The sequence below is a fragment of the Candoia aspera genome, chromosome 1 (assembly GCF_035149785.1).
Source record: "Candoia aspera isolate rCanAsp1 chromosome 1, rCanAsp1.hap2, whole genome shotgun sequence".
Classification (NCBI taxonomy): Eukaryota; Metazoa; Chordata; class Lepidosauria; order Squamata; family Boidae; genus Candoia; species Candoia aspera.
In genome coordinates this window covers 223,359,880-223,382,952 of record NC_086153.1, presented here as the reverse complement: position 1 = coordinate 223,382,952, position 23,073 = coordinate 223,359,880, and the positions used below count along the sequence as shown (strand labels likewise).

At 40.5% G+C, this 23,073-nt stretch overlaps 1 protein-coding gene across 1 annotated transcript in view; it reads right to left on the bottom strand.

Moving 5' to 3' along the window:
- Window positions 1-6,720: 6,720 nt before the first annotated feature.
- The window catches only part of GYPC (glycophorin C (Gerbich blood group)), a 42,787-nt gene continuing 26,434 nt past the window's right edge, over window positions 6,721-23,073 (bottom strand). The window contains exons 2-3 of the mRNA XM_063288817.1: window positions 17,357-17,407; window positions 6,721-9,371 (exon numbers count right to left, since the gene is read on the bottom strand). Coding sequence (XP_063144887.1) covers window positions 9,175-9,371; window positions 17,357-17,407 — 248 coding nt within the window. The 3' untranslated portion in view covers window positions 6,721-9,174. The remainder of the gene's footprint in view (window positions 9,372-17,356; window positions 17,408-23,073) is intronic.

Below are 23,073 nucleotides of genomic sequence, written 5' to 3'. Positions count from 1 at the left end.
TGTACCCAACACCTCCAATACAATTAACTATTTAAAAATCTCCATAGAGATTTTAAAAATAAAGAAACATGGCTTTGATTCTTGCTGAGCAAAATAAATCATTCAATGGAAGCAGCTGAAGTTATGAGGGAAATGGGTGGAGCCATTTATAAAGCTCACTCTCTTATTTGCATTGTTTTCTAGTAGCCGACAACTATTATTACAGGAAGAAAAGAGGGAAAAAAGCCTTTTTTGACTTCTAACCCAGGCTTTGCTCCAGGACTTTTCAAAAGCATCACACACATAATTAATTACCTTTTCCCTTGGCAAACAGACAAATGGTTCAACTTGTCCTTTGCCTCAGGAAAAGTTTGGGTGCTGACTAAATCAAACCCTAACCATTAAATACAATTGCTTACTTAGTTTGCCTACTAATAGTAATCTATTGACTAAAACCAATTTCCCACACTCTGAGGACCTATCAGTTAGCCTTTCTTGTCTCCCAATAGGATCAATTTTTATTTCTTGGGTGTTCCTTCAGACAAATCCCAATTGGCAAACATATACAGGGCTTTTCTGATTTGCAATAACCATGGCACAAACATACCCTGGTAATATTTTCTGCCTTAGCCCCATGACAGTACTTTCATGCCATCCCCAATCCATAGGTGAGTCCACTTTAAATCATCCTTAGCTATACCAGTGTTACAGTAGTAGTATTTTCCTTTGCAGCCCAACACAACGCAAGAGAATGTAAGTTCCCTAATGCTTTGTCACCCCTTAGTTTGGAGAGAAGTCAAGTGACTGGCAGATTTTAGGAACAAAAGCAAAGAGAATATGTTAGAGATGGACAGTTCACCCACCTGATGCCCAACTCCATGCTGCTGGGCCAGATCAAGGAAGCAAGACCCGGATTTCAGTAAAGTATCTTTCATGCTAGCCTGGGATTCATACAGAATCTTGGAAACCATCAGAGGAATTTCTCACCCTCACTTATAATGAGTTCATTAAAGCAGCATCTTGTTAAATGATTTCCAAGGTTTTTCCCCAGGTTTCTTGCCACCTGAGCTGCATCACTATTTATGAGATGAGCTGCCAACTGACAGATCCTGTCTCTTTATTGTTTATATCTGCCTTTCTTTCCATTCCTTTCCTAGCCTCTGCACAAACTCTCCTCTCTGAATCAGTCCTTTCTGGGTTAAATGTCTGGTTCTCCTTTTACAGGGAAAGAGAAATGGAGGCCAGGAGGTGCTGTTTTTCAGTTGTTGCTCCAGACTTATATTGGAGACACCATTGGAGTTTGGTGGCCAATAAATTAAAATAAATTAATTTTTAATAAATAGCCTCCCCTTGGACTTAAGACTCACACCATCCAACATTCCAGCAGCTGCTTAAGATGGACCTCTTCTGCAGACAGTTTGGTGACTAGTGAATCACTGCCATTTTTAAATTTTCCTTTATGTGTTGGGTCTTGTAATTCATTTGTGTTTTTTGCTGTTGTTGTTATCATTTGATATTGGTTACACTTCTGATTTTAACAATGCTTACTGTGGACATTTTAACTGGTTGCATGTTTTTACTGGATTGCTGTAAACTGTCATGATTTTTTATTGATTTGATCATATACAAATAGAATAAATAAATAAAGCTCATGCTGGTACTGTTTTCTGCCAACTAACTAGCACTTCAACTCCGCAGTGGAAAGAAAGATTGCTGGGTATTTGGGTAGTAGACTGTTCACTTTAGGCTGTATTTGTCTCTTATTTTTAGTTTTCCCCAAATATGAGGCATTTTCAGAAATCCTGGATATAAAAAACTATCCAGCACCCTGTAAAAAATTGAAATATTTTCCAATGACTGTGTTAGCCACTTACATAGTACTCAGTTATGGACATTAGGTATATGGAAGGAAAAAATACTTATCAAGGGAACTTAAAAACAACTTTAGAAAGAGTTACTATTTACTTTAAAGTCTTTGTTTTCTCTGTCCTTTGAAGTAAAAAACATTTTTTTAACAAAAAGCCAAGGTGGGAAAATGTCAGTCTTCTTTCCTCAGGAACTGCAATGTTTTACCCTGAGTGACAGAATCAGGTGACAAGATAGGTGAGACCATTTCATCCTGTAGGTGGCAGATATCATGTATAAATATTTTTCTTATTCAAATAATTCCCTGCAAGTACAAAAGTGAGCATATCAGAATAGCAGCCCAGTTTTTTTCCCCCTTGGTATTTGTTTTCTGTTTGCAGGAATTGCTAGTTTAGAGGAATCTACATGAATTTGGTCATTGCCTGCAATTCACAATAGTAGCTTCTCTTTTACCATCCCTAATTGTACCACCTCATTCGGTAGAGCAAACCTCAGTTCCACAGCCTGTACAGGTTCCTTTGGATTAAAACAAAGCACCATAAAAGAATCATAGGAAATAATCACAGACCTCTATGCCTCAGTTAACAGTGCTCTCTGGATTTCTGATTTCCTGGATATCGAAAAATGTTTGGCCATGTTGAAACAAAAACCCAAAATGAAGAATTTGTTTTCTGAAATTCATTTTCACCTCACTAGGAATCTGAGCCTCTGATAGCTGCCCAGAGTCCCTCTTTCGGGGAAGATGGGAGGTAACAAAATTTGAATAATAAATAAATATCCGATTTTTTAAAAAGTTCGCTGGAAGTATTAGGAAAACAATCCTTTTCAACAAAAAAAGTCTAACCAGATTGCTTTCTGTATTCACATTAATCCTAAACTAATACCTAAATATCCAATTATAATATTCTCTCAGGTTGGAAACATCTGGACTAGTTATGCCCTTGGCATTGGGTTGCGTATCTTCCTCCTTCATAGAGCAGCTGCAGAATAATGGAAGAGCTTAACTACCAGGGGACTTCTTATCTTCTTAAAAACCAATTAGATATCTTCTATGGAGGCACACAGTCCTCAAACATGATGGTTAGACAGGGGGAGGAAATTAAGATAAACTGAGCTTCAGAAATATATGACCCACATGGCTCAAATGACTCCAAGCCGAGGATTCACTGTAGAGCTCAACCCAAACATATTTCAAATGACTTTTTTTTAACCAAGCAGGGCATGAGTTCTGTAAAGATAAATAGAGCCCACGGCTTCCAGATGGAACCAGATTAATGGGTAGGGAAACCACAACTAACCTGTTTTAGGATGGCCATGTTTCTTGCTTTATAGAAGATATTTGAAGGACTGACAAAGGACAGCCTGTATCAAACAGCCCTCCAGCTGAAGGTTGTCCAATCCTGGTACAGTTTAAAGGTAAATAATTTGTTATTCAAATTGTTCCTCAACACCTCCCAGACTGAGGAGGTATGCAGGTCACTGCATTACCATTTTATTTGGGAATGGGACTTCATACCCACTTAAGACTCTCTCAGTTCATTCTCCTAGCACCACTGCACCCTTTATATTACATGTTCCCCAACTACTTTATATTATGCTTTTTCAGATTTTGCAACTGCCCTGTAGTGAAGAACTAGTTTTTCTAGTCTAATGGTAAAAGTGGTTTTAAAACTGTATCATGTGTTTTACATTTTTTTTTCCTACTACTTCTTTGGGCCTCAGCTTGTGTGAAGAGATTTATAAAAAGGAACTCAAATCTTTTGGGTTTTTTTTTTTAAAGGCATTTTTCAGTGTGCATCTATGCTAAGTATACAGCTGTGAATTATTGTAAGACTGGTATTTTAATTTTTTAAAATTCATTCCTGCATAGGTGCACTTGGAGTTAAGCAATCCAAAATGGCAGTATCACTACCTGCTTTTTCTGCAATCACAATGTGTCTGCACTATTCCCACAGTTAAAATGTATGGATATGTCACAGAATCATAGAATGGGAAGGGGCTGTTTTGTAGGAAAGTTGAGATGGTGGTGGCAAATCAGCTACACAGCACCCTAGATTAAGTGACTTGTCTTGGCCTTTTTCAGGCAGGGTTCAAGCCTGGGTATGGGACTGAGATGGCATTGGTTGCTGTTAACTGATGATCACGACCTATAGATAGGGGTAGTGTGCCTTTCTTGGTCTTTTCAGCAGTGTTCAATACTATTGACGGTGGTATCTTGCTGGATTGCCTACAGGGATGGGGACTGGAGGCACTGTTTTATCCCTTCCCCAGCAGGCAGTTTCAATTGGTGGTGGGAGGAAGAGAAGTTACCTTGGGGGCATCTGTCTTGTGGAGTGCTGCAGGGGTCAGCCCTTTGTCCTTTACTCCTCAAAATAATAATAGTAATAGTAATAATTTATATGTACCCAACTCCCAGCAACTCTACACAAAGCTGCTGGGAGAGGTCATCCAACAATTCAGAGTGTGGTATCATACCAGTGTTACCAGCCTAACAATGCCACTGCTGGGTGTATGAGAGATTCTTGAATATCCTGTCTGGATGGAACTGAAAGACTGAAGTTGAACTGAAGCAAGACAGAGATCCTTATGCACTTGGGAACTCTTTGTTGTAACCAGTGTTACCTCTGGAAGGGTAGGCACCAGTATTGAAACAGGCTCACAGTTTGAGGGTCCTTTTGGACTTATAGCTCCTGCTTGTGCAGCACATGGAAGCCATTGCTAGAGAGACATTTGTGCCCTTCTTGGGTGCAAGAAGACCTGGTTGCAGTAACCCATACCCTTATTACCACACTGCTGGACTAATACATGGGGTTGCCTTTAAGGATGACTCCAGAGTGCAGTGCCTTGTGTGCTACAGCATTTGATGCTAAGAGTATGTTATACTTACGCTATAGGCCCTACAAGTGCTTTCAATTGGTTTGCAAGCACGTCTAAAGTATGATTTTGACCTATAAAACCATTTATGGCTTGGTACATGGAGACCTGCAGGATCCAACCAGGATTGGCTCAACCTAACAGGTCATCTAGCTCTTAGGTCCTTGATCCCAGAAAGTGAAGGAAATGAACCGAAGCCATGAGGCACTGCTTTTCAGTGGCAATCATGGTCCTTTGGATTAGTCTCCCAGTAGAGATCAGACTGGCCCCCTCCCTGATGGCAGTGAGGATGCTTAAACAATGCAGGTTCCAGAGCGCGTTCTAGTTATATTAGTTATATCGGCCATCTTTAACACTTATTTTTATTCAATTATTTGTTCTTTTTAATTCTTGTTTTTAAATTGTGTTATTTCAAGATTTAAAGTTTGCTATATTGTATCATGTAAGCCACTAAGAATCAGTGGATTGTGGCAGGATGCAAATTGAATAAATAAAAATGAAATCACATAATTATATATGTAGTGAATATTCCCAAACTAAAATTAATATATACCTACCAATTGCATTTGGAAAAAAATGTCTGCACTGCAGTGCTTCAGAAATGAAAAAGATTCCAGTATAGATGCAACATCTTGCCCATTATAGTGAGATGGACTATTTTTCTATTTAGATTAGAATTATTTATGAATGTGTATCTCTACATAAAAAAATATAGAATGTATTTCTTTTCCCCAGCAATGCCAAAGTGACTTTCCTAGCTATAGTATGTATATGTCATGCTCACCATTTCAATGTTCTGTTAACATCGTAACGTTTCACATGTCAAACCGTCAATCCGTGTCTTACATGCTTGAAGGTTTGCTGGTATTTTCCATTATTGCTGTGTTCTTTATTTTGCTACTTTGGAATGTATGTTTGGGTTTGCAACTCTGTTCAAGGTTGCTTTCCCAGGCAGATGTAACGGTTGCTAGCACCTGGGAGGGGGTGGTTGCTAACGAGCGTTTGGGGCGGGACTGGGTTGGAAGCAAGGCTTTTAAGTTTGTATTTGGCGCGCTTTTGCTCATTCTCAGCTTTCTCTGTATTTGCATACTATTCCTTTAATAAATCAGTTATCTTTAAGCCCGGGCTTGTGAGACTGAGTATTTGGGATTAGGCAACCATTACAGTATATGTAAACTTCTACAGATTTTTCTAAGAATGAGTCCACATTTGCCGGAAGTGCATAACTAAAAAAGTCCTTTCTGTTGATTTAAAAAAATAAAACGTGGTGAAGTGTATACTGAAGATGTTGCCTAGTCTGGCAATGAAACGTCTGCAAGAAAACAACCAGGCTGAGAGAGCACCAAGGACTCCACGGTTCAACCCTGAGTACAGATATTCTCTTTGATGGGTATAATCATATAAACAAAACCCATTACAACTCTGCAGGACTGTGTGCAAGTGGAGATTTTGAACCAATTGCATGGAGAGTTTTAACCATGTTCTATCAAATACCAAAAAAGAGGGAAAAAAATCCCTGTGTTGGTTTTGATGACTATTTAGTAAATGTAATTATATATGCAAAATTCATCTCACATGTTTTGGTGTTTCTTGTTTGTTTGTTTAACATATCCATGGAGGTTAATCTTTTGTGGTATAGTCATGGAAATAAAGAGTGAGAAAGATTCCTCTCTCAAGCTACTGTTCACCATGAGTGGAAACAGCCATTGGCACCAAAGGGTTTTGAAAACATTTCTGAAAGAAACCAATGGAAATAAAATTATTTATTTATATTTTAATATCCCAAAATATGAGAGAGAGAGAGAGAGAGAGAGAGAGAGAGAGAGAGAGAGAGAAGGCATTTGACCTTTTCCTTTGGTTAAAGCAGAGGCAGGCTACCTAAGGCACCTTTTGGCAGACCCAGAATTCCTCAAGCTGCCCTGTTATAGTTTGGTGGCATAATTGCTTAAAATCAGCATCATAGCTTCCCACTATATTAAGGCAGAAAACACAATAAAAACATTGTATAAGCTCTACAATAAGCTTAATATTTCTTTAAGAATAGCTGCTAAGCAAAACAAGGAAAAAAACCAAAGTCCAGGGGGAAGTGAAACAATAAGTCTGGAAAATGACACCTTCCCCAAGTGAATAATGCCGTTTCACCTACTTTCTTTCCCTGTTTATCCACTGTGGTATTCACTCACTCCCCCAACTCCCAGAATTCAGTATGATTTCAGTCACCAAAAAGATGCAGACCCTAGGTTAGAGAGTTGCCAACAAAACAGAAAAACAAGCAACATGTTATAAATGATGAGGCTGCCATTAAAAAAATAATAATATAGGACAATGAGAAATCATACACATTCAGAAAATGATTTTCCTATTGTACAATATGTGTAAGCCTAGAAAGAAGGTGGGAGATCATCATGAAATCCCAACATGGAATTAGATCAGGAAGATGAAAACATACCTTAGAAGAAGCAGGGGCAGGGTTGCTACCAAGAAAGTTACATGGATGTGGCCATGACATTACCAGGAGTGGAGCTTGTTGGATGGTTTTGTCTCTATAGCCCAACGTTTCTCAACCTTAGAGACTTTAAGATGTGTGGACGTCAGCTTCCAGAATTCCCCAGCCAGCATGCTGGCTAGGGAATTCTGGGAGTTGACATCCACACATCTTAAAGTCGCTAAGGTTGAGAATCACTGCTATAGCCAAAGCAACACTGTAGCTCATGATGGTTCCATATGTACACCTAAACTCAATCCATACTTCAGTGATATCCCAAGTCTGCTACCACCTGGCTCACTGAATTCAAATGAATTTTGAGAGAAGCATCTAATGTGGTTGCCAGATACAGTTTCCTGGTCACACATCATATCTGTGTTCCTGCAACAAACATTCCTGAAGATAATCATTTAGTACTGCCACAGGATTTTTTTAATGAGATTAGGAAGGTCCATGCTGTAAACCACATTAGACCTTTTTGTTAGAGGAAGGCAGGATTGGTCTGCCAAAGGAACTTCTACAGTAACCACAATCTGGGCTGCACTGTACTTGGTGGGTTAACAGAGGCAGAATATAGGAAGAAATTTAATGAAATGCACAACCCAACTGCAGAGTTCTCTTATTTTTTGCTAAATCGTGATTATCTTGTACTCTTCAAAAAAAATAGTAAGGAGGCCACAACAAAATTCAAGGAGGGTATAAGCTCTCTAGCTTTCTTATAAGTTGAGCAGTGAAGTAAAATACTGTACTAATATTACTGCTACTATTGTTCCTACTATAACTACATTACTAACTACCTCTAGTATTATAACAACAGCTTCAGCCAAAATGTAATCATGGGGAAATTATCAAACAGATAACATGACTAGTAAGTTATATTAGTCACAGAAGTGGGGCATAATTTAAAACCAGTTGGCTGGATGGGAGCGGGGGAGAAAGAGAGAGATCTTTTGGGTTCATTGGCTCCAAGACTAACTAAGCACTTTTTCTGCATCTCATTCTTTTTTTCAGCTGAAGTAGAAGGAAAGGCTCCCCTATGTGAACTTGAATGATTGGTTTTGCATCTGCTCGTACAATTCTCTTTTCCACAGGTCATCTTCAGTTGAAGTAGAACTGCCTCTATAAATTTACACTGCCATTGTGGATCTGAGATCACTCTAAGAATTAAGCAAGTCGTGCCTGATAGAGGTAGGGAGCTCTACTATCTGAAAGAGCAGTGAAAAAAGTACAAGTTCAAGGATAATTGATATGGCATTAAAAATCAAGAAGTTAGTACAGAATCTCCATAAACCCATCTCTTAAATATATCCACTGCAAGAAATATCAAGAAATGCCATTCTTCATTTTCAAAACTGTTCTCAGCCTTTTCCTGTAGTCTTTTCCTGTGAGAATCAGGTTGCTAGGTCATTCTTTTTAAAAAATGAAACAAAGCAGAAAACAACTTCAGGACATTCTTAAAAAAAAAAAGGATGACCAAGAAAACATGCATATTCACATTGATAAGCTTATGCATGCTTAGAAAAAAAACAAGATACATGAATGATGACCAACATTCTCGGGCCTGGTTCCTTTGTTTTATGCTTAGTTTTCTGCAGCTGTAAATTCACTTCTAGGTATTTTATCAATGGAGATGAATCCATATATCTATGAATAAGGTGTCCATCAACATAGATATTTTTGCCAAATGTCAGGATTTGATATTTGATACTTTTATTCGCTATCAGTTAAATCACTCATCCTGAGACTTTGGTTTCTGCTCATCTGATATTGAACTGAGCTCTGTAGCTAATCAAATAAACAGCTACAGATCCGACATCCAGTCCTTCTTGTTGTTAAACAGCAATATTTCAATTAGTCCCCTTGTTGTCTTTTGTGTAATCTCCATTTCCTAGTGCTTTTTTTTTTTTAATGCATTGCCCCTTGTGAAGGTGAGAAAAACAAAGGGTGTCTCAAGGGTGCTGCCTTTGTTTTCAGATGAAATATTCTTTTCGGTTCTCGTCCACGGCATCTTGAAGGGCAGGGTCATTTTTCAGAGCAGCATCTGCGCTTTCGGCAAACTCAGTTCCTTTTGCTTCATTGGTATGGTAGGTCCCCTTATGCCGGTACATGTACCTCAGCATCACCACCAGGAGGCAAATCAAGACTAGAACCACAGCTGCAATGACACCTACAGGGAGGAAGGAAGAAACATTTGCATTTTCTTTTCCATTAACAATTTCAAAGAGCCTATGTCTCCCACCCACCCACCCCCATTTTGATTTATTTTACATGGATGCCTTTGGTTAGGCCTGCATAGCTTTTTTACACCACCACATCAACAAAGGGCCTTGACATTGTAATGATAAGACCTGGGTTGAGAGAAAGAACACTTGTGAAAGAAAAAAAAACAACAATGAAATATCAAGGGAGCACAGAGATGCCCTAGTTCTCATTCTGGTTAATTTACAGGTATATCAGTTGATCGTTATTTGGGCAAACATGCTGAGATTTTCTGACTGTCTTATCCAACACATCAGCCAAGCTTGAGGAAGGCTGCAGTATGGAACAGGGCTCTATAAAAAGCCCAAATGAGAACTGGCTATAGATGTGTGTGAGGATTATATAATTCAGTGCAATTTCCAACCACTTTGTTGTATGAACAAATCCAAGCATTGCCTAACCAGAATTAAGACTCATTTGAAAAAAATAAATGTGTACATATTTAGAGCTTATCAATATATGTTTTAATTGAGAGTAAACCCAATTCAGCTTGCAGAAAATGAACAGGAGATCCTAGTAATTTTTTGCAGCTTATGGGCATTCTATACAATTTTATCTCTTTACTGTCCCTGCCAATGGCTCATTTCATAACTCTGACTAGATACAATGGCAGCTTATGAAGTGAATCAGAGGATAGTAAAAGATTCTGATGGGAAATCAGAGACTAGCATGGGATCTCAAGAAACACTTGGCTTAGTGGGGCATGTTACTAAGGGCAAAGATGCTCTTCCTCCTCAGATGCTGCTCAGCAACAATGTTCTTTTACCTTTATGCCAACCCAACTAGCCTGCATACAAATTGATCCACCACCTTTTATTTGACTCACTGGTTGTAATGTGGTCCCAGATGTGGGCAGTTCAATTTTTGAGGCTAGCATAGTATCAGCTAGAAATAATAGGCCCGTGCAAGGTGGCCATGTTTCTTCTTGACAAGATGCAGCAATTACACAATGTGCCTCGTTGCTTAACAGTGTGTTGTTTCGAAACCTCTCCTGGCACATTCAGCCCACAGAAGCAATGTGAATCTAAGCACCATGGCAGCTTCGCTTCACTTTTTAGAAGCAAGGGATACACTGCTCTGTAGTGTGCTTTGAAGCGTGTTTTGATCAAAGCATCACTGGAGTGAAGCACACCGTCAAAGGGCTGCAGAGCCCAAATGTTGGGTTCTAAATAGATCTCTTTTACCAGAGATCTCAAAGCAAACACACAATAGTTAACATTAAAACCTCTGTTAAGATGTTGAATGTACTAAAATAATATGATTCAATGCACACAGAATTCATCAATTTTTTAAGGATTACAGTGGACTCCCCACACACAATAGGTTGTAATGCTCTTAAGATACTGCACAGTATTAATAAGCCTCAGGAATGTAGAACAATTCAATATTTCTCCTAGTAACTTGTAGGATGCTGAAATTAATATTCTGGAGGACAGAGCCAAAGAGAAATACACAGAATCTTTGCACTACTAGTAGATACTGCTTTTAAAGACACACATATTAATCCAAGATGGCAACCGGGAGCCGACGCCAGCTGCTGGGTTAAAGGGGATGACTGTTTGGTGCCTGAAGACCCCTCCTCATCCACCTCACTGGATGGTGGTCTTGGGGGGGATGTCTGGGGGTGCCCCGACCCCCGTGTTGGGGGATGGAGGAGCCAGGCAGAGCCCCATGGAGCTTCCCAGAGTGGTGGAGGTGCAGCACGGTGGCTGAGCTGCTGTGGCAAGGCCAGGCATGCCACCTGCCAAGCACTCTGAAGAGCCCCTAGGGTGGCCCAGAAGACCCAGTGTAGAGCATGGAGTGGGCCCAGACAGAGCCCCACAGAGCAGCGGAGGCGCGGTGGAGACGTGGGCAGCTGCGGCAAGGCCAGGAGGTGCAGCACAGAAGCCAAGTGCTGCGAAGAACCCTTGGGGCTGCCTGGCAGACTCGGTACGGAGCCCCCCAAAGCAGCGGAGGCATGGCGTGGTAGCCAGGTGATGTGGTGATTCCAGGAGGTGCAGCATGGCAGTCTGGTGGTGCAGCAAATCCTTGGGGTGGCCCAGCGGAACCAGCATGAAGCCCCATGGAGAGCAGCCCCGTGGGCCCAGACGGATCCCCCTGGAACAGTGGAGGCACAGCAGAGCAACCAAGTGGGATGTCAGACCCTTAGGGCGGCTCAGTGGACCCAACAGGTTGACTATAAGTCTCCCGTGAGCCCCTAGCCCACGGGAATAAGGAGCCAAGCACCATGGCAGATGGGACCTTGAAGTGAAGACCTGAGTGGCCCAGCGAGCCTCCTGGAGTGAGGAGCTGAATGCCCTGCCAGGGTCCCTACAGTGTGATGAATGGGATACGCCCTCCCTGGTGTGGGAGACGGGGAAGGAGTCCGAGAGTGGATGAGGTGTGTATGTGGGGATCCTCCCTCCTGGAGTGAGAGTCAGGAAGAATGAGAAGTGGGTGGGGTGCCCCCTACTGGCTAGTGAGAAATACCAGTGACGGGGGCGCGGTAGATGTGGGGGTGATGGTTGGGTTCCTGCAGCACTGAGAGCGTGAGCTGAAGTGCTGGGGAACTCGCCACCACCCTGTGATTGCTTGGTGTATGCCTGTTGTTGTATGGTTGGATGGAGGGACCCTTAACCAAGGAACCTGGAGGGCTGGGATTGGGGGGAAATAGAAATAGGAGCTCTGGGGGATTTAGGGTGGGCTATTACATTCAGGTGGAGGTGTTATGGTGGGAGTCAGAGGGTGGGCCATCTTCGGGGAAGACACCCCCAGTGTTTGGTACTGGTGGCATGTTCTGGCCCCCTGCGCTCAAACTGCAGCAGACCCATGGAGGCCCTGGCTTTTGGCTGTTACTCTTGAACACCAGGTCAGTTAACAACAAGGCCCCCTTACATGTGATTTGATCACTGAGGAGGGGGCAGACCTGGTTTGTTTTACTGAGACCTGGCTGGGCCCTGAAGCAGAGGTAGCCCTCTCAGAAATGTGCCTGGCTGGGTTTATGGTATGCCATCAGCCGAGATCCCAGGGCAGGGGAGGAGGGGTGGCTGTTGTCATCTGGAATCTGGCAGCCTTCAGGGGCGCTGCTCTGCAAGTAGCTGGTTGTGAGACCCTGTTCTTTAAGTTGGGTTCCCAAGAGCAGTTGGGATTGTTGTTATTGTACCAGCCTCCCTGCTGCATAGCAACCTCCCTGCCTGAGCTGCTGGAGGCCATCTCCGGGTTGGCGGTTAAGTTCCCCTGGCCACAGCTGAACCCTTATAAGATGGAGTGGCTGTGGGTTGGGGGTTCCTCAGTATCCAGGAATTTACCATCTTAGTTCTGGATGGGGTTGCACTGCCCCAAACAGATTCAGTGTGAAACCTGGGGGTTCTCCTGGACTCATGACTCCTGCTCAAAGAGGAGGTGGCAGCTGTGGCCAGGGGAACCTTTGACCAACTTCATGTTGTGTGCCAGTTATGCCCCTTCCTGGATCGGGAAGCCCTCCGAACAGTCACTCATGCCCTGGTCATCTCCCATATAGACTATTGCAATACGCTCTATATGGGGCTACCCTTGAAGAGTATCCGGAAGCTTCAGCTGGTTCAGAATGCAGCCACACAAGCAGTTTTCTGAGCCCCAAGAATAGCATATATAACTCCTTTGCTCCGCGAGCTGCACTGGGTACCAGTCTGCTTCTGGGTCCAATTCAAGGTGTTGGTTATAAACCTTTAAAGCCCTACATGGCATGGGTCCAAGTTACCTGAGGGACCGCCTCACCCCCATTGCATCAACCCGTCCCACCCGGTCAGGTAGAGAGGGCATGCTGAGGACCCTGTCCATGAGAGATTGTCAATTGGCAGGGTCCAGGAAGAGGGCCTTCTCTGCCGTGGCCCCTGCCCTGTGAAACACTCTTCCCCCAGAGGTGAGGCAGGCCCCACTCTCCCGGCCTTCCAAAAGGGTGTGAAAACTTGGCTTTGCCACCTCGCTTGTGGTGGGAGGGGGGATAGCCAATCATGTGGCTCCAAGGAATTTATATTTTATATAAATTTTAAATATTTTTCTATATTTTATATTTATATTTTTATGATGTGTTTGTTTTTATGTTTTTAATCTCTTGTTATTTTAACTAAACTGTAAACTGGCCAGAGTCGCTTGCAAGATGGGTGGTGCAGAAATATGAGAAATAAATAAATAAATTGAATAATTGCTGAAAACAAGCATAAAAGTAAGTCTGCAAATGCATCTGAAATCAAAAGGATCAAACCTTTCATGTTAACACATAAAATACTCCTTTCAGGAGTGATTTGAGCAATCATCTTCAGTTATCATGACAAGGTGCTAATGGGATTAGAGCTCAACTGCTGTAACATATTTCTGCTTTGGCAGTTTTCATGGGGGAGCCATTCTTTTACAGACAGCTGATAATCCCCATCTCCTGTGGCTTGTGGGGAGAAGGAAGTAGCTGGAGGGAGAAGAAGAGGAGACTTAACATTTCAAAGCTTTGGGGTAATAACATCTGGGGTCCTATAAAACCAGAAACAAAATAGACCAGAACTTGACTGATGCATCCCATTTTAGGAACTACAGGTAGTCCTCACTTAACAACCATTCCTTTAGAGATGGTTCAGATTTACAATGGTGCTGGAAAAACTGACTTGTGACCGGTACTGACATTTACAACTGTTGCAGCGTCTCCATGGTCACGTGATCACAATTTGAGCACTTGGCAACCGGTTTGCATTTATGACCGTCGCAGCATCCAATGGTCATTTGATCACCATTTTTGACCTTCCTGGCCAGCTTCTGGCAAGCAAAATCAACGGGAGCCACGTGATTCGCTTAACAAGCAAGTGGTTTGCTTAATGCCTGTGGTGAATCACTTAATGACTGCTGCAAATAAAGTCAGATTTGCTTAATGACCACATTGCTTAGCAACTGAATTTCTGGTCTCAATTATGGTTGTTAAGTGAGGACTACCTGTGGCACCAACAGTAGCAGATGGAGAGATTGTCAAATAATTGATAGGGAGTTTTAAGGACTGGGGAAGACTGGAAGGAAACATGGCAGGCTACTTTTCTGATCCTCAGATGGGCTCAACCAATGAACTGAATTATTTCCAATTCTCTTAGAAATAATCCAGTGCATGTCTGTACCAAGGTAACCTGTATAGGACAATTTTCTACTGTATAGCAGTAGAAGTGAGATACAATCATGTTGCAGGTCCAGTTTGGAGAGAAACTTTGTTCCAAGTTTATTTGTGGTACAGATAAATATCCTTTAAGATTCTGCTGCTAGCACCTCAGCATAAATACTGTAAGCTTGCAGTTCATATATTGAGGTTGATCTTATAAAGACACTGTTGCCTCTCTCTTGTTTCTCTTCCCTGGCAGCAGAGTTATCTGAGATGTGGTGGTATAAGTTGTATTCTGTCTCCTGGTTGTTGAGAGAGAAAGTTGAGTGTGACAGAAACATTGTTAACACTTTCACTGTTACGTTAAAGAGGCACATTGGAAAAATTCCTTCTCCTGCCTAATAACAGAATGAATATTTATCTTGCTGGAAGGGGTTACCAGAGATGTATTTTTCTTTTGTTTTACACATACTGTAATTTCCTTTTATTTTTCCTTTTTTTCTATATTCAACTTTTATTTGCCTCTCCTTTCCCCTTCGTTTCCTTAGTTTTATAGCTGTTGCCCTAACAAGGAAGTGGCTAATCAACTCTCTACAAGAGTTATATTCCAACCAAACAAGAAAATATTCTTCTATTAACAGTTCTCTCTCTCCTTCAAGATCTGTGTACAAGATACAAGTATAAACAGATTTCTTCTACCTTTTTTTTTAAAGATGCCCATTGCATTTTCCCTACTTTAGGATTAAAGCGATACAGGTAGTCCTTGCTTAACAACTATTTGTTTAGTGACAGTTTGGATTTATGATGGTGCTGGAAAAACCAACTTATGATCAGTCCTCACACTTATGACCATTGCAGCATCCCCTGCGGTTATGTGATTGTGATTTAGGCACTTGGCAACTGGTTCGCATTTATGACCATCGCAGGATCACACAGTCATGTAATCACCATTTTCAACCTTCCTGGCTGGCTTCTGGCAAGCAAAATCAATGGGGAACCCCATGATTCACTTAACCACCACCACAAAAAAAGGTAGTAAAATTGGGTCAGATTCAACTAATGACTGTTTCACTTAGCAACCAAAGTGCTGGTCCCAAATGTGGTCATTAAGCGAGGACTACCTGTAGCAACCATACTTTTCTGTCCTTTATTTCTTTTGCTTTTTCTTCTTTAATTTCCCTGAGGACTAGAAAACAACCAGAACAAAGCAAATAACTTCTTTTTCTCAAAGCACCACTTCCAGAAAACAATTAACCAACTCTGGAGTGGCTTGATTGGTATATTTCAGGAGGAAAAATAAGGAAAATACTGGAGGATATTGGCACATTCTCTTACTGAACCATTGAAGTTTGCATACAACTAGTCTGGATGCTTTTCAGCAAATGATTGGCTTTTCTGTTGCCACCTCTGTCTTCTTGAGACCTGTCTTACCTCTTTTGTTACATTTTTCTCCAGCCAACTGTTTTTTCTACATTGTCTTGCCCTTCTGCTATTAGCTTTCCTTTTTCAGCTGCCCCATCTACAAGCATTGCTTCTTTATCAGCATTCTTCTTTAGTTTATTCTGCAACTGCTGGCTGGTTTTCTCCAGCTGCCTCCTCTTGATTAAATGCCTTTTTCACATAACCTGTGTTTCTTAGTGAGCATCAGAGATGCAGTTATCAAAATCTGATTTTCCAAATCTCTTTGTTGCTGTTTCAGTCTCCTGGTAACGCAAAAGCATATACGTATACCAGGACCCATAATATTGCTCCCTATAATAAATGGTATGAATTGATGATCTATCACGTCTACCTTCAAGCAACCTTTTGGTTACATTGACTACCAGGAGACACTGCACAACTGATTTCATGCTTATTGGGACTCTTCAGACACTGGTAGTCAGATGTTATTCTACAGGGTATCTCCTGGTGGCCAGTGTAAGTGAAAATATCACACAGAATATACACTGTGCAAAAATAAGAGTTATCCTGTGGAAGTCATGTAAAACCTGGTACACGGAGGCATGACATAATGTAACACCTGTATCTCTCTGAGAGCTCGAGGGAAGATGGACTGTATATACCCTTCTGATAGTGCTTCCAACAATATTCTTTCTCCTGTCCTCTCCATTGACACTCTTGCTACCAGTACTTTCAAAGGATCTTTGTTTCCTAATATTTCTACTGATATATATTGCTTAAGGATAGGTATGTACAAAACATTTCATTCTGAGGGAGTCCGAAACTCTACTCCAATTTTCAAGGGGGTAATTTGGGAATTTTCAAGAATGTAAAATGTCTCATGGTGTCTTGGATGAGCTCCACCACTGCAACAGCATTTCTCAATCGATCTATAGTAGTCTGAGACGTGAATTATTGTTCCTCTCTATTTTTCTTGTCTTCATGAATTACACCTGTGACCTGTACTTTGGGAAACCTTGAGTGTTCATACAGACGTATCTCAAAGCTGGAGAGTACATTTTCTATCCCCATACCTATGTTCTGTTTTGTGTGGAGGCACCCAAGGAGCCAGTTTCATGGAACAAGGTGTTTATTTTACCCTTTTTCCTGTAATGTGGGAATGGTAGAGGGGCTCGGTGATAAGGTTTATAGAGGGGGTGATGCCAGTGAACTCACCCCCCACCCCACTGATAGAACTACATGGCAACACACCATTGATTTTTCTTAAAAAAGAAAAAAAAAACCTCATTCAGTGGAGAATACTATTTGGGGGTGGGGGTTAAAGATGGAAAGTCTTATTTCATTTCTTCCAAAAAACTGTTTGATTAAATATAGTCTTTGTTCGAGTAATATTGTATTCTTACCTCCAATGACTGCAATATCTGTGGCTGTTGGAGAGCTTCCAATATTTACACCTAGATATAAAATACACAAAACTTAATTAGACAGGAGATTTCAGGTAATAAATAATCACAGCTACTCTATACAGAATAGAACAAGGATTTCTTTTACCCCTTCCTTTCAGGTTTTTCCTGTGAACCTAGGAATGTGAAGGATTGAAATGGCAAAGAGCAAGCTTTTTTAAAAAAGTCTTAATCATTGAAGTTGCACAATATTATGCCATATAGAGGAAAAAAATCACTGCAATACTTAAGCAGTAACTCTGCACCCCAAGAAAACATTTATTAAACAATCACTCTGCAACTCAAGAAGACTTCTATGAAATATTACGAAATTGTGCAGGAAAAAAAATTGTGGGTGCAATTATGTCTGAAAGGAAGACAGTCTAATGCTAAGAGAGAGGATGTGTGTACATGTTGGGTGTTTTTGAAAGAGAAAGAGAAACAGCACTTTAATATCAAGATTCTTCTGACAACTTTAGTTTTTAGCATTTTGAGTCCTCCAGATGGTGATTTTGGGGGGCTCAAACACATTGTGGGGAAATGGTGTATGGCCCTTGGTCTTTGGGTTGCTGAGCTATGATCTATACACTAAACGGAAGAAGGTACTTATCTAAGAGAGAAGAAGGCATGCCCTCCCCTCCCCTCCCCTCCCCCAATCCTTAAAGGCATTTGTGAGTAACAGCAATCCACCTGCTACTCATAAAGAGGCATGTTCTACTTGAGGCCTTTCCTCTACCACAGCTTTCCAGTTCCATATTCAAGGTATCTGCTTTGTGTTTTAGCAGAGCACTCAAACGTGTGAGATCCCCCCAGTCTGAAATGGAACAGCCCAAATACAGATATGCCATCTTCAACTGAACAATTCTCCCTCAGTTGGTTGTGGAAAAGCAATGAGGAAGATGCATATCTGGGTCATTTGGTGTAAGCAGCTGCAGAGGCCCTGTTTCTTCTTTGTCTTCTTTTTACACCAGAGGAGAATTTGGCTCTCAGAATCCCAATTACATTCTCTACTGGATTATAGTAATGCCGGAGTAGATAATTTCACAATTTTCAAAGCATATGAAAAATCCAACCACGGCCTTTTAAGAATCTGCAATAAGAAATTGGTCTGAGAGAGTTATTAGTGCCTAAAAAAAAACAAACCATGAAATCTCAACCTTAATTATAGTTTTCATGGGGAAGGGGAAACCTAGACTAATAAAAAGCAAAAGCATTTATAGCAGAGGAGGGGAGGAAATTTCAGACAATCCCCTTTTTCTTTCCTATCACATACAGTAATAGGATACTTAATGCATCAGTAAATTGAGAGTCTTTCATTCCCTTAGACTCCCTTTTCTTTCTGCTGTGATAGCCGCAATTAAAAGTCCTTTACTTGAGGAAAGCTGTATTTAAAAAATGGGATCACTGCCATGGTTTTGGGGTTGCAGCCAGAACTACGGATAGCTACATTTTGATTAAAGTTTCTTGAATCCTGTGCAATGGGGGTAAGCAATCTGTTTGGGCCAGAGGCCTCTCACTGGCACACTCCCAAAGGATGGTCCATTGGGGGGGATCCCTGTTCTAAAAGGGATGTCATAGTGAGTGTGGCCAGTCACAAAATGCCCATTCATTAGCAAGCTAGCTGGTGAGATTGATATTGATAGAGAGGAGGGGAAAAAACAAACCAAGGCATTGTTCCTTAGATCTTCTTGGGATTTTGTCTGGAAGAGGAAGCCAAAAGAGCTAGTTCTTCTGTGGCTGTTGGTTTCCCTTTTTCTCCTATTGTAATGTTCTTCCTGGCAAGCATGGGAAGGAGCATCCTGGTTGGTGGTTGTCTGAAGGACTAAAACCAACGGGGGGAAATGGCAGAGAAGCAGTTTTCTGCTGAATGTTAGAAGTTTCTCATGAGCTATTGGAAAGAAGAACAGATTCACTTACGGAATGATAGGCTCTCCTTTGCTGGACAGCCAAGGCTGGCTGGTCTATGAGAGATGAAAGGATTTCAGAGAGATGATTTTTCTGAGATTATAGAACTCCTCCTTCTCTCTCCCATAAGTAGAGGCCACTGTTTATTTAACGTGCATGCATGCAAAAACATGCATGGAATTTGGCCTATCAGTTATGCTCTGCACGTGGCACCAGGGTAGAAAGAGCAACCCACGGACTTGCTTTCTGTAAAAAATTGCCAGCTTTCTAAATGTGATCCAGCCCCTTGAATGCTTAGATCCTGAATTCTGGCAACATATGCTCCCTTTACAATACCAGCTGCCTAACCTAGATAACACATAGGAAGAAAAAAAAAAGCTGGGAGGGAGCAAAACAAAACACTGTTGCATCTTAAAGTAAATGTAGTATGTCTGGATTTGGAAAATGTAGGCTTAAGTGATTAAAAATTTTTTTTAAAAAAAACTTCTTATGCTTTTGCAGTCTGCCTTCTCTCCCTTATGTATGCTTTTGTTCTTCCAACACCTGACCTTCATTAGAAAACCTAATTTAATTTCATTCTACAGTTTTAAATCTCAAGCTACACACTCAGTGCCAGAGAGATTACCAAGGACCACTTCACCCTGTTACATTCCAGGAGCATAGCAAAGATGTTTTAAATGAAGAGGTAAAAACATACTTCAGAAATACACAATGACCAGAGGTACCAGATCTGTAACGCTAGAGAGACACAGTTGACTGCAGGGTTGCACTAAGGAGACATGCAGTGGTAAACTCAGATCTGACTTGGCATATTGTGTGAAATGACCTGAGGGAATTTTAATTAGGGGAGAAAGCCTGCAAACCTCCTATTAGACATTTATGTAATATTTCCACCCAGTACTACGGATATTAGTTGAAAATGCCTGTTAAACTTGGTAGGTTAACTTTTCACCAATTACCTGTTTAAATACTTCCTGCTCAATTTGATGCCCTCCTGGAGCTGGTCCCCACATTAGCACAGGGGTAAATTGGAGCAACACCAGCAATTTCACAGTTCTGCTAGAAGAACCCATTGCCAGCTATAGCGAGATAGTGGAACTAATCATTACTATTCTTAAGAAATACTTCTGGTGGGGATGTGGCGGACTGAATAGCTACTGACAACACAGCAGTTTCGGGCTCAGGCAGGTTTTTCCTGAAGCCCAGGAGTGTTTTTCCAAAAAAAGGAAAACACCTGGAATCACCCCATCTGTCCTCTGGATGGCTGTTTGCAGCCAGAAGATCACAAACAGCGTTCACGTTCAACTGGTAAAAGCTAGCTGGGAGGCTGGGAAGTCACCATTTCCCAAGCCACGCTGTAGCCGATTTCTGTAAGAAAAAAGCTCTGGGTGCATTATGGGGATATGTAAATGCTCTGGTTTATTTTGAAGTGGGATGAGGGTTTAAAAATATTTATCTGGCTGATTTTATTTATCTTTAATGATTTGGATTAAGATTATTAAGGTATAAATAAAATAATAAATGTCTGGTTTGGGGGTTAATAAGATTAAGATTATTAAAATTGTTGTATTATCTAGTATAATGGCAGACAATTTATATGTTTTTTAGTTTGATCTTTATTATAGTAGACAGGAAGGTATGGAATAGTAGTACGAAATAAATAAATGTATTTATGGGGAAGTTGATGAGGATACACACACACATACACACACACCATATATATTAATATAAGGGGAGGGAGCAACTGTATTTAGTTATTTTTATAATGTGCCAATGGAATGATTTATAGAAATAATGTGATTTTGGTTTAATATAGAGTAAGGGATTTATTATGGAAAATTGTTGTATATCCTTGCTGTTGAAAGTCAGAAGTCACCTCCTTTTGTAATTTTGAAAACTTTTCTCTTGTGTTTTTTTCTTTCTTTGTGGTTTTTTGTTTTTCTGTAGCTTTTATCTTTGCTTGAAACTTAATTATTAATTCTTATAAAAAAGAATTACTTCTCATCTGTCAGTTGGGACAGGAAACAGAACAATTTGGTGTCCATATATGTGCTAAATGATTGTAAGAACAGTAATAACAAGTTTGGAGGGGGGAATCCAACCACACCAATAATTTAGGTGACTTTAAAGGTATTCTCTTAAAAAGGTGAGATCAAAGGGGATGGGGGGGGGGGAAAAGCTGTGAAACATCCTAACTGCCTTCTAATCATTAAAGGCCTCACATTCATCATTTAGATTAGATCTCAAATTGCATTCAGATGCAAACATTTAATTGCATTTGTACGAAGCAAAATTATAGATCCCGGATATTTGCTGACTGTTTCTCCACAAAAGCAACACAGTTAAACTGTGAGAAGTTTGATGAATTAAATTCATTATGTTAATGGACTCCCTATAATCTAAGCAACCCACCTTTGGCATTAAAATACTGTGAAACTGCCTGGGTTTATTCCTGATGCCTGCAGTACAACAATGGGCTTGTCTGAAAATAAAAGGTTAATTAACCTAGGGATTAACAGTTTTCTTAATGCATTCTAAAATCAAAGGAAAACAATATTTGCTTTCGGCAACGGCACTGTTATCCATGCAGTACCATTACTTAATGATCCAGGCGAGATGATACACTTTGGTATATAGTCCAGGAGCATAGATGCTCTTTTGTTTAGATGATAATAGACAAAAATATTGAGATCAGGAAAACAACAGCAAAACAGTAGTTTCTTGTTTACATCTCACACTTATACATGCCAGCCCTGATTGAATCCGGTGACTTTTACTATTCTTGTTTGTTTGTTTGGTCTTTGGATGCTATAAAGCATCATAAATGGGTCCAAGTATATTCTTCCATGAGTACCCAAGTGAAGCATTCAAATCCAAGATGCAATATTCCATCTGAATGGCTAAATTCAAATGGAATTCTCATTATGAGTACCTTCTTTGAGATGTTGCAATTTCTAAATCAATTTGGCAAGATGATAGTAGCTAAATGGGAAAAGCTGCTTTGGACAAAATGAAAGCAGCAGCAGAAGAGGGACTGGTAGCTATGAGGAAAGAAAGAAGCTAAAAACTATAGAGGGAAACTTATTCCTTTAAAAAAAAAAGACTTTTGATATATTGCTAAAGGCTCCTTTTTGACTGTTATCTTCCATTAAATAATATTTGTACGTTTCTATGCAGTAATAAAGAATGGGCTGCATTTTTTAATAACCTGCCTATACTTACAGTATTTGACTTCTAACACCTTCTTTACCTTTTTCCTCTTGATTTCATTGCTAGACATACTCTGATAACATAGTAAATCTTGTCAGGCAAAAATGTTATTGTCCCTTTGACTGCAAATTCACTTAGTTGTTTTGATGTCACATCACACCTTCTGTATCCTTGAACTATGCAACTGAACGCAAAGAGGAATTTTGGATCGTTTTATTTTCTCTTCTTCTGAAATCAAGGTATTTCAGTATACTGTGGATTTTCAAATGATGTCTTTTGATGCCAACCACATGGCTTTGGAGCTTTCTTTCCTTCATTTTTTTTTGCTTTTTTATTAATTAATGATTGTTCGAGATATAATTGAGACACATAATGCAGAATATAAGACTAACAGAATACAAGTCTAAAAAAGAAACAGGAAAAGCTAAACTTTGGAGCTTTCTGATGGAGATCAAACAAAGGAATTTGTCTGGCACAAATGGAAAATGTGCTGTAAATGCCAAATGGGCACATTCACATGCCCATTTACTTTATTCATGTTATTCAGGTGAAGTGTAGGATTG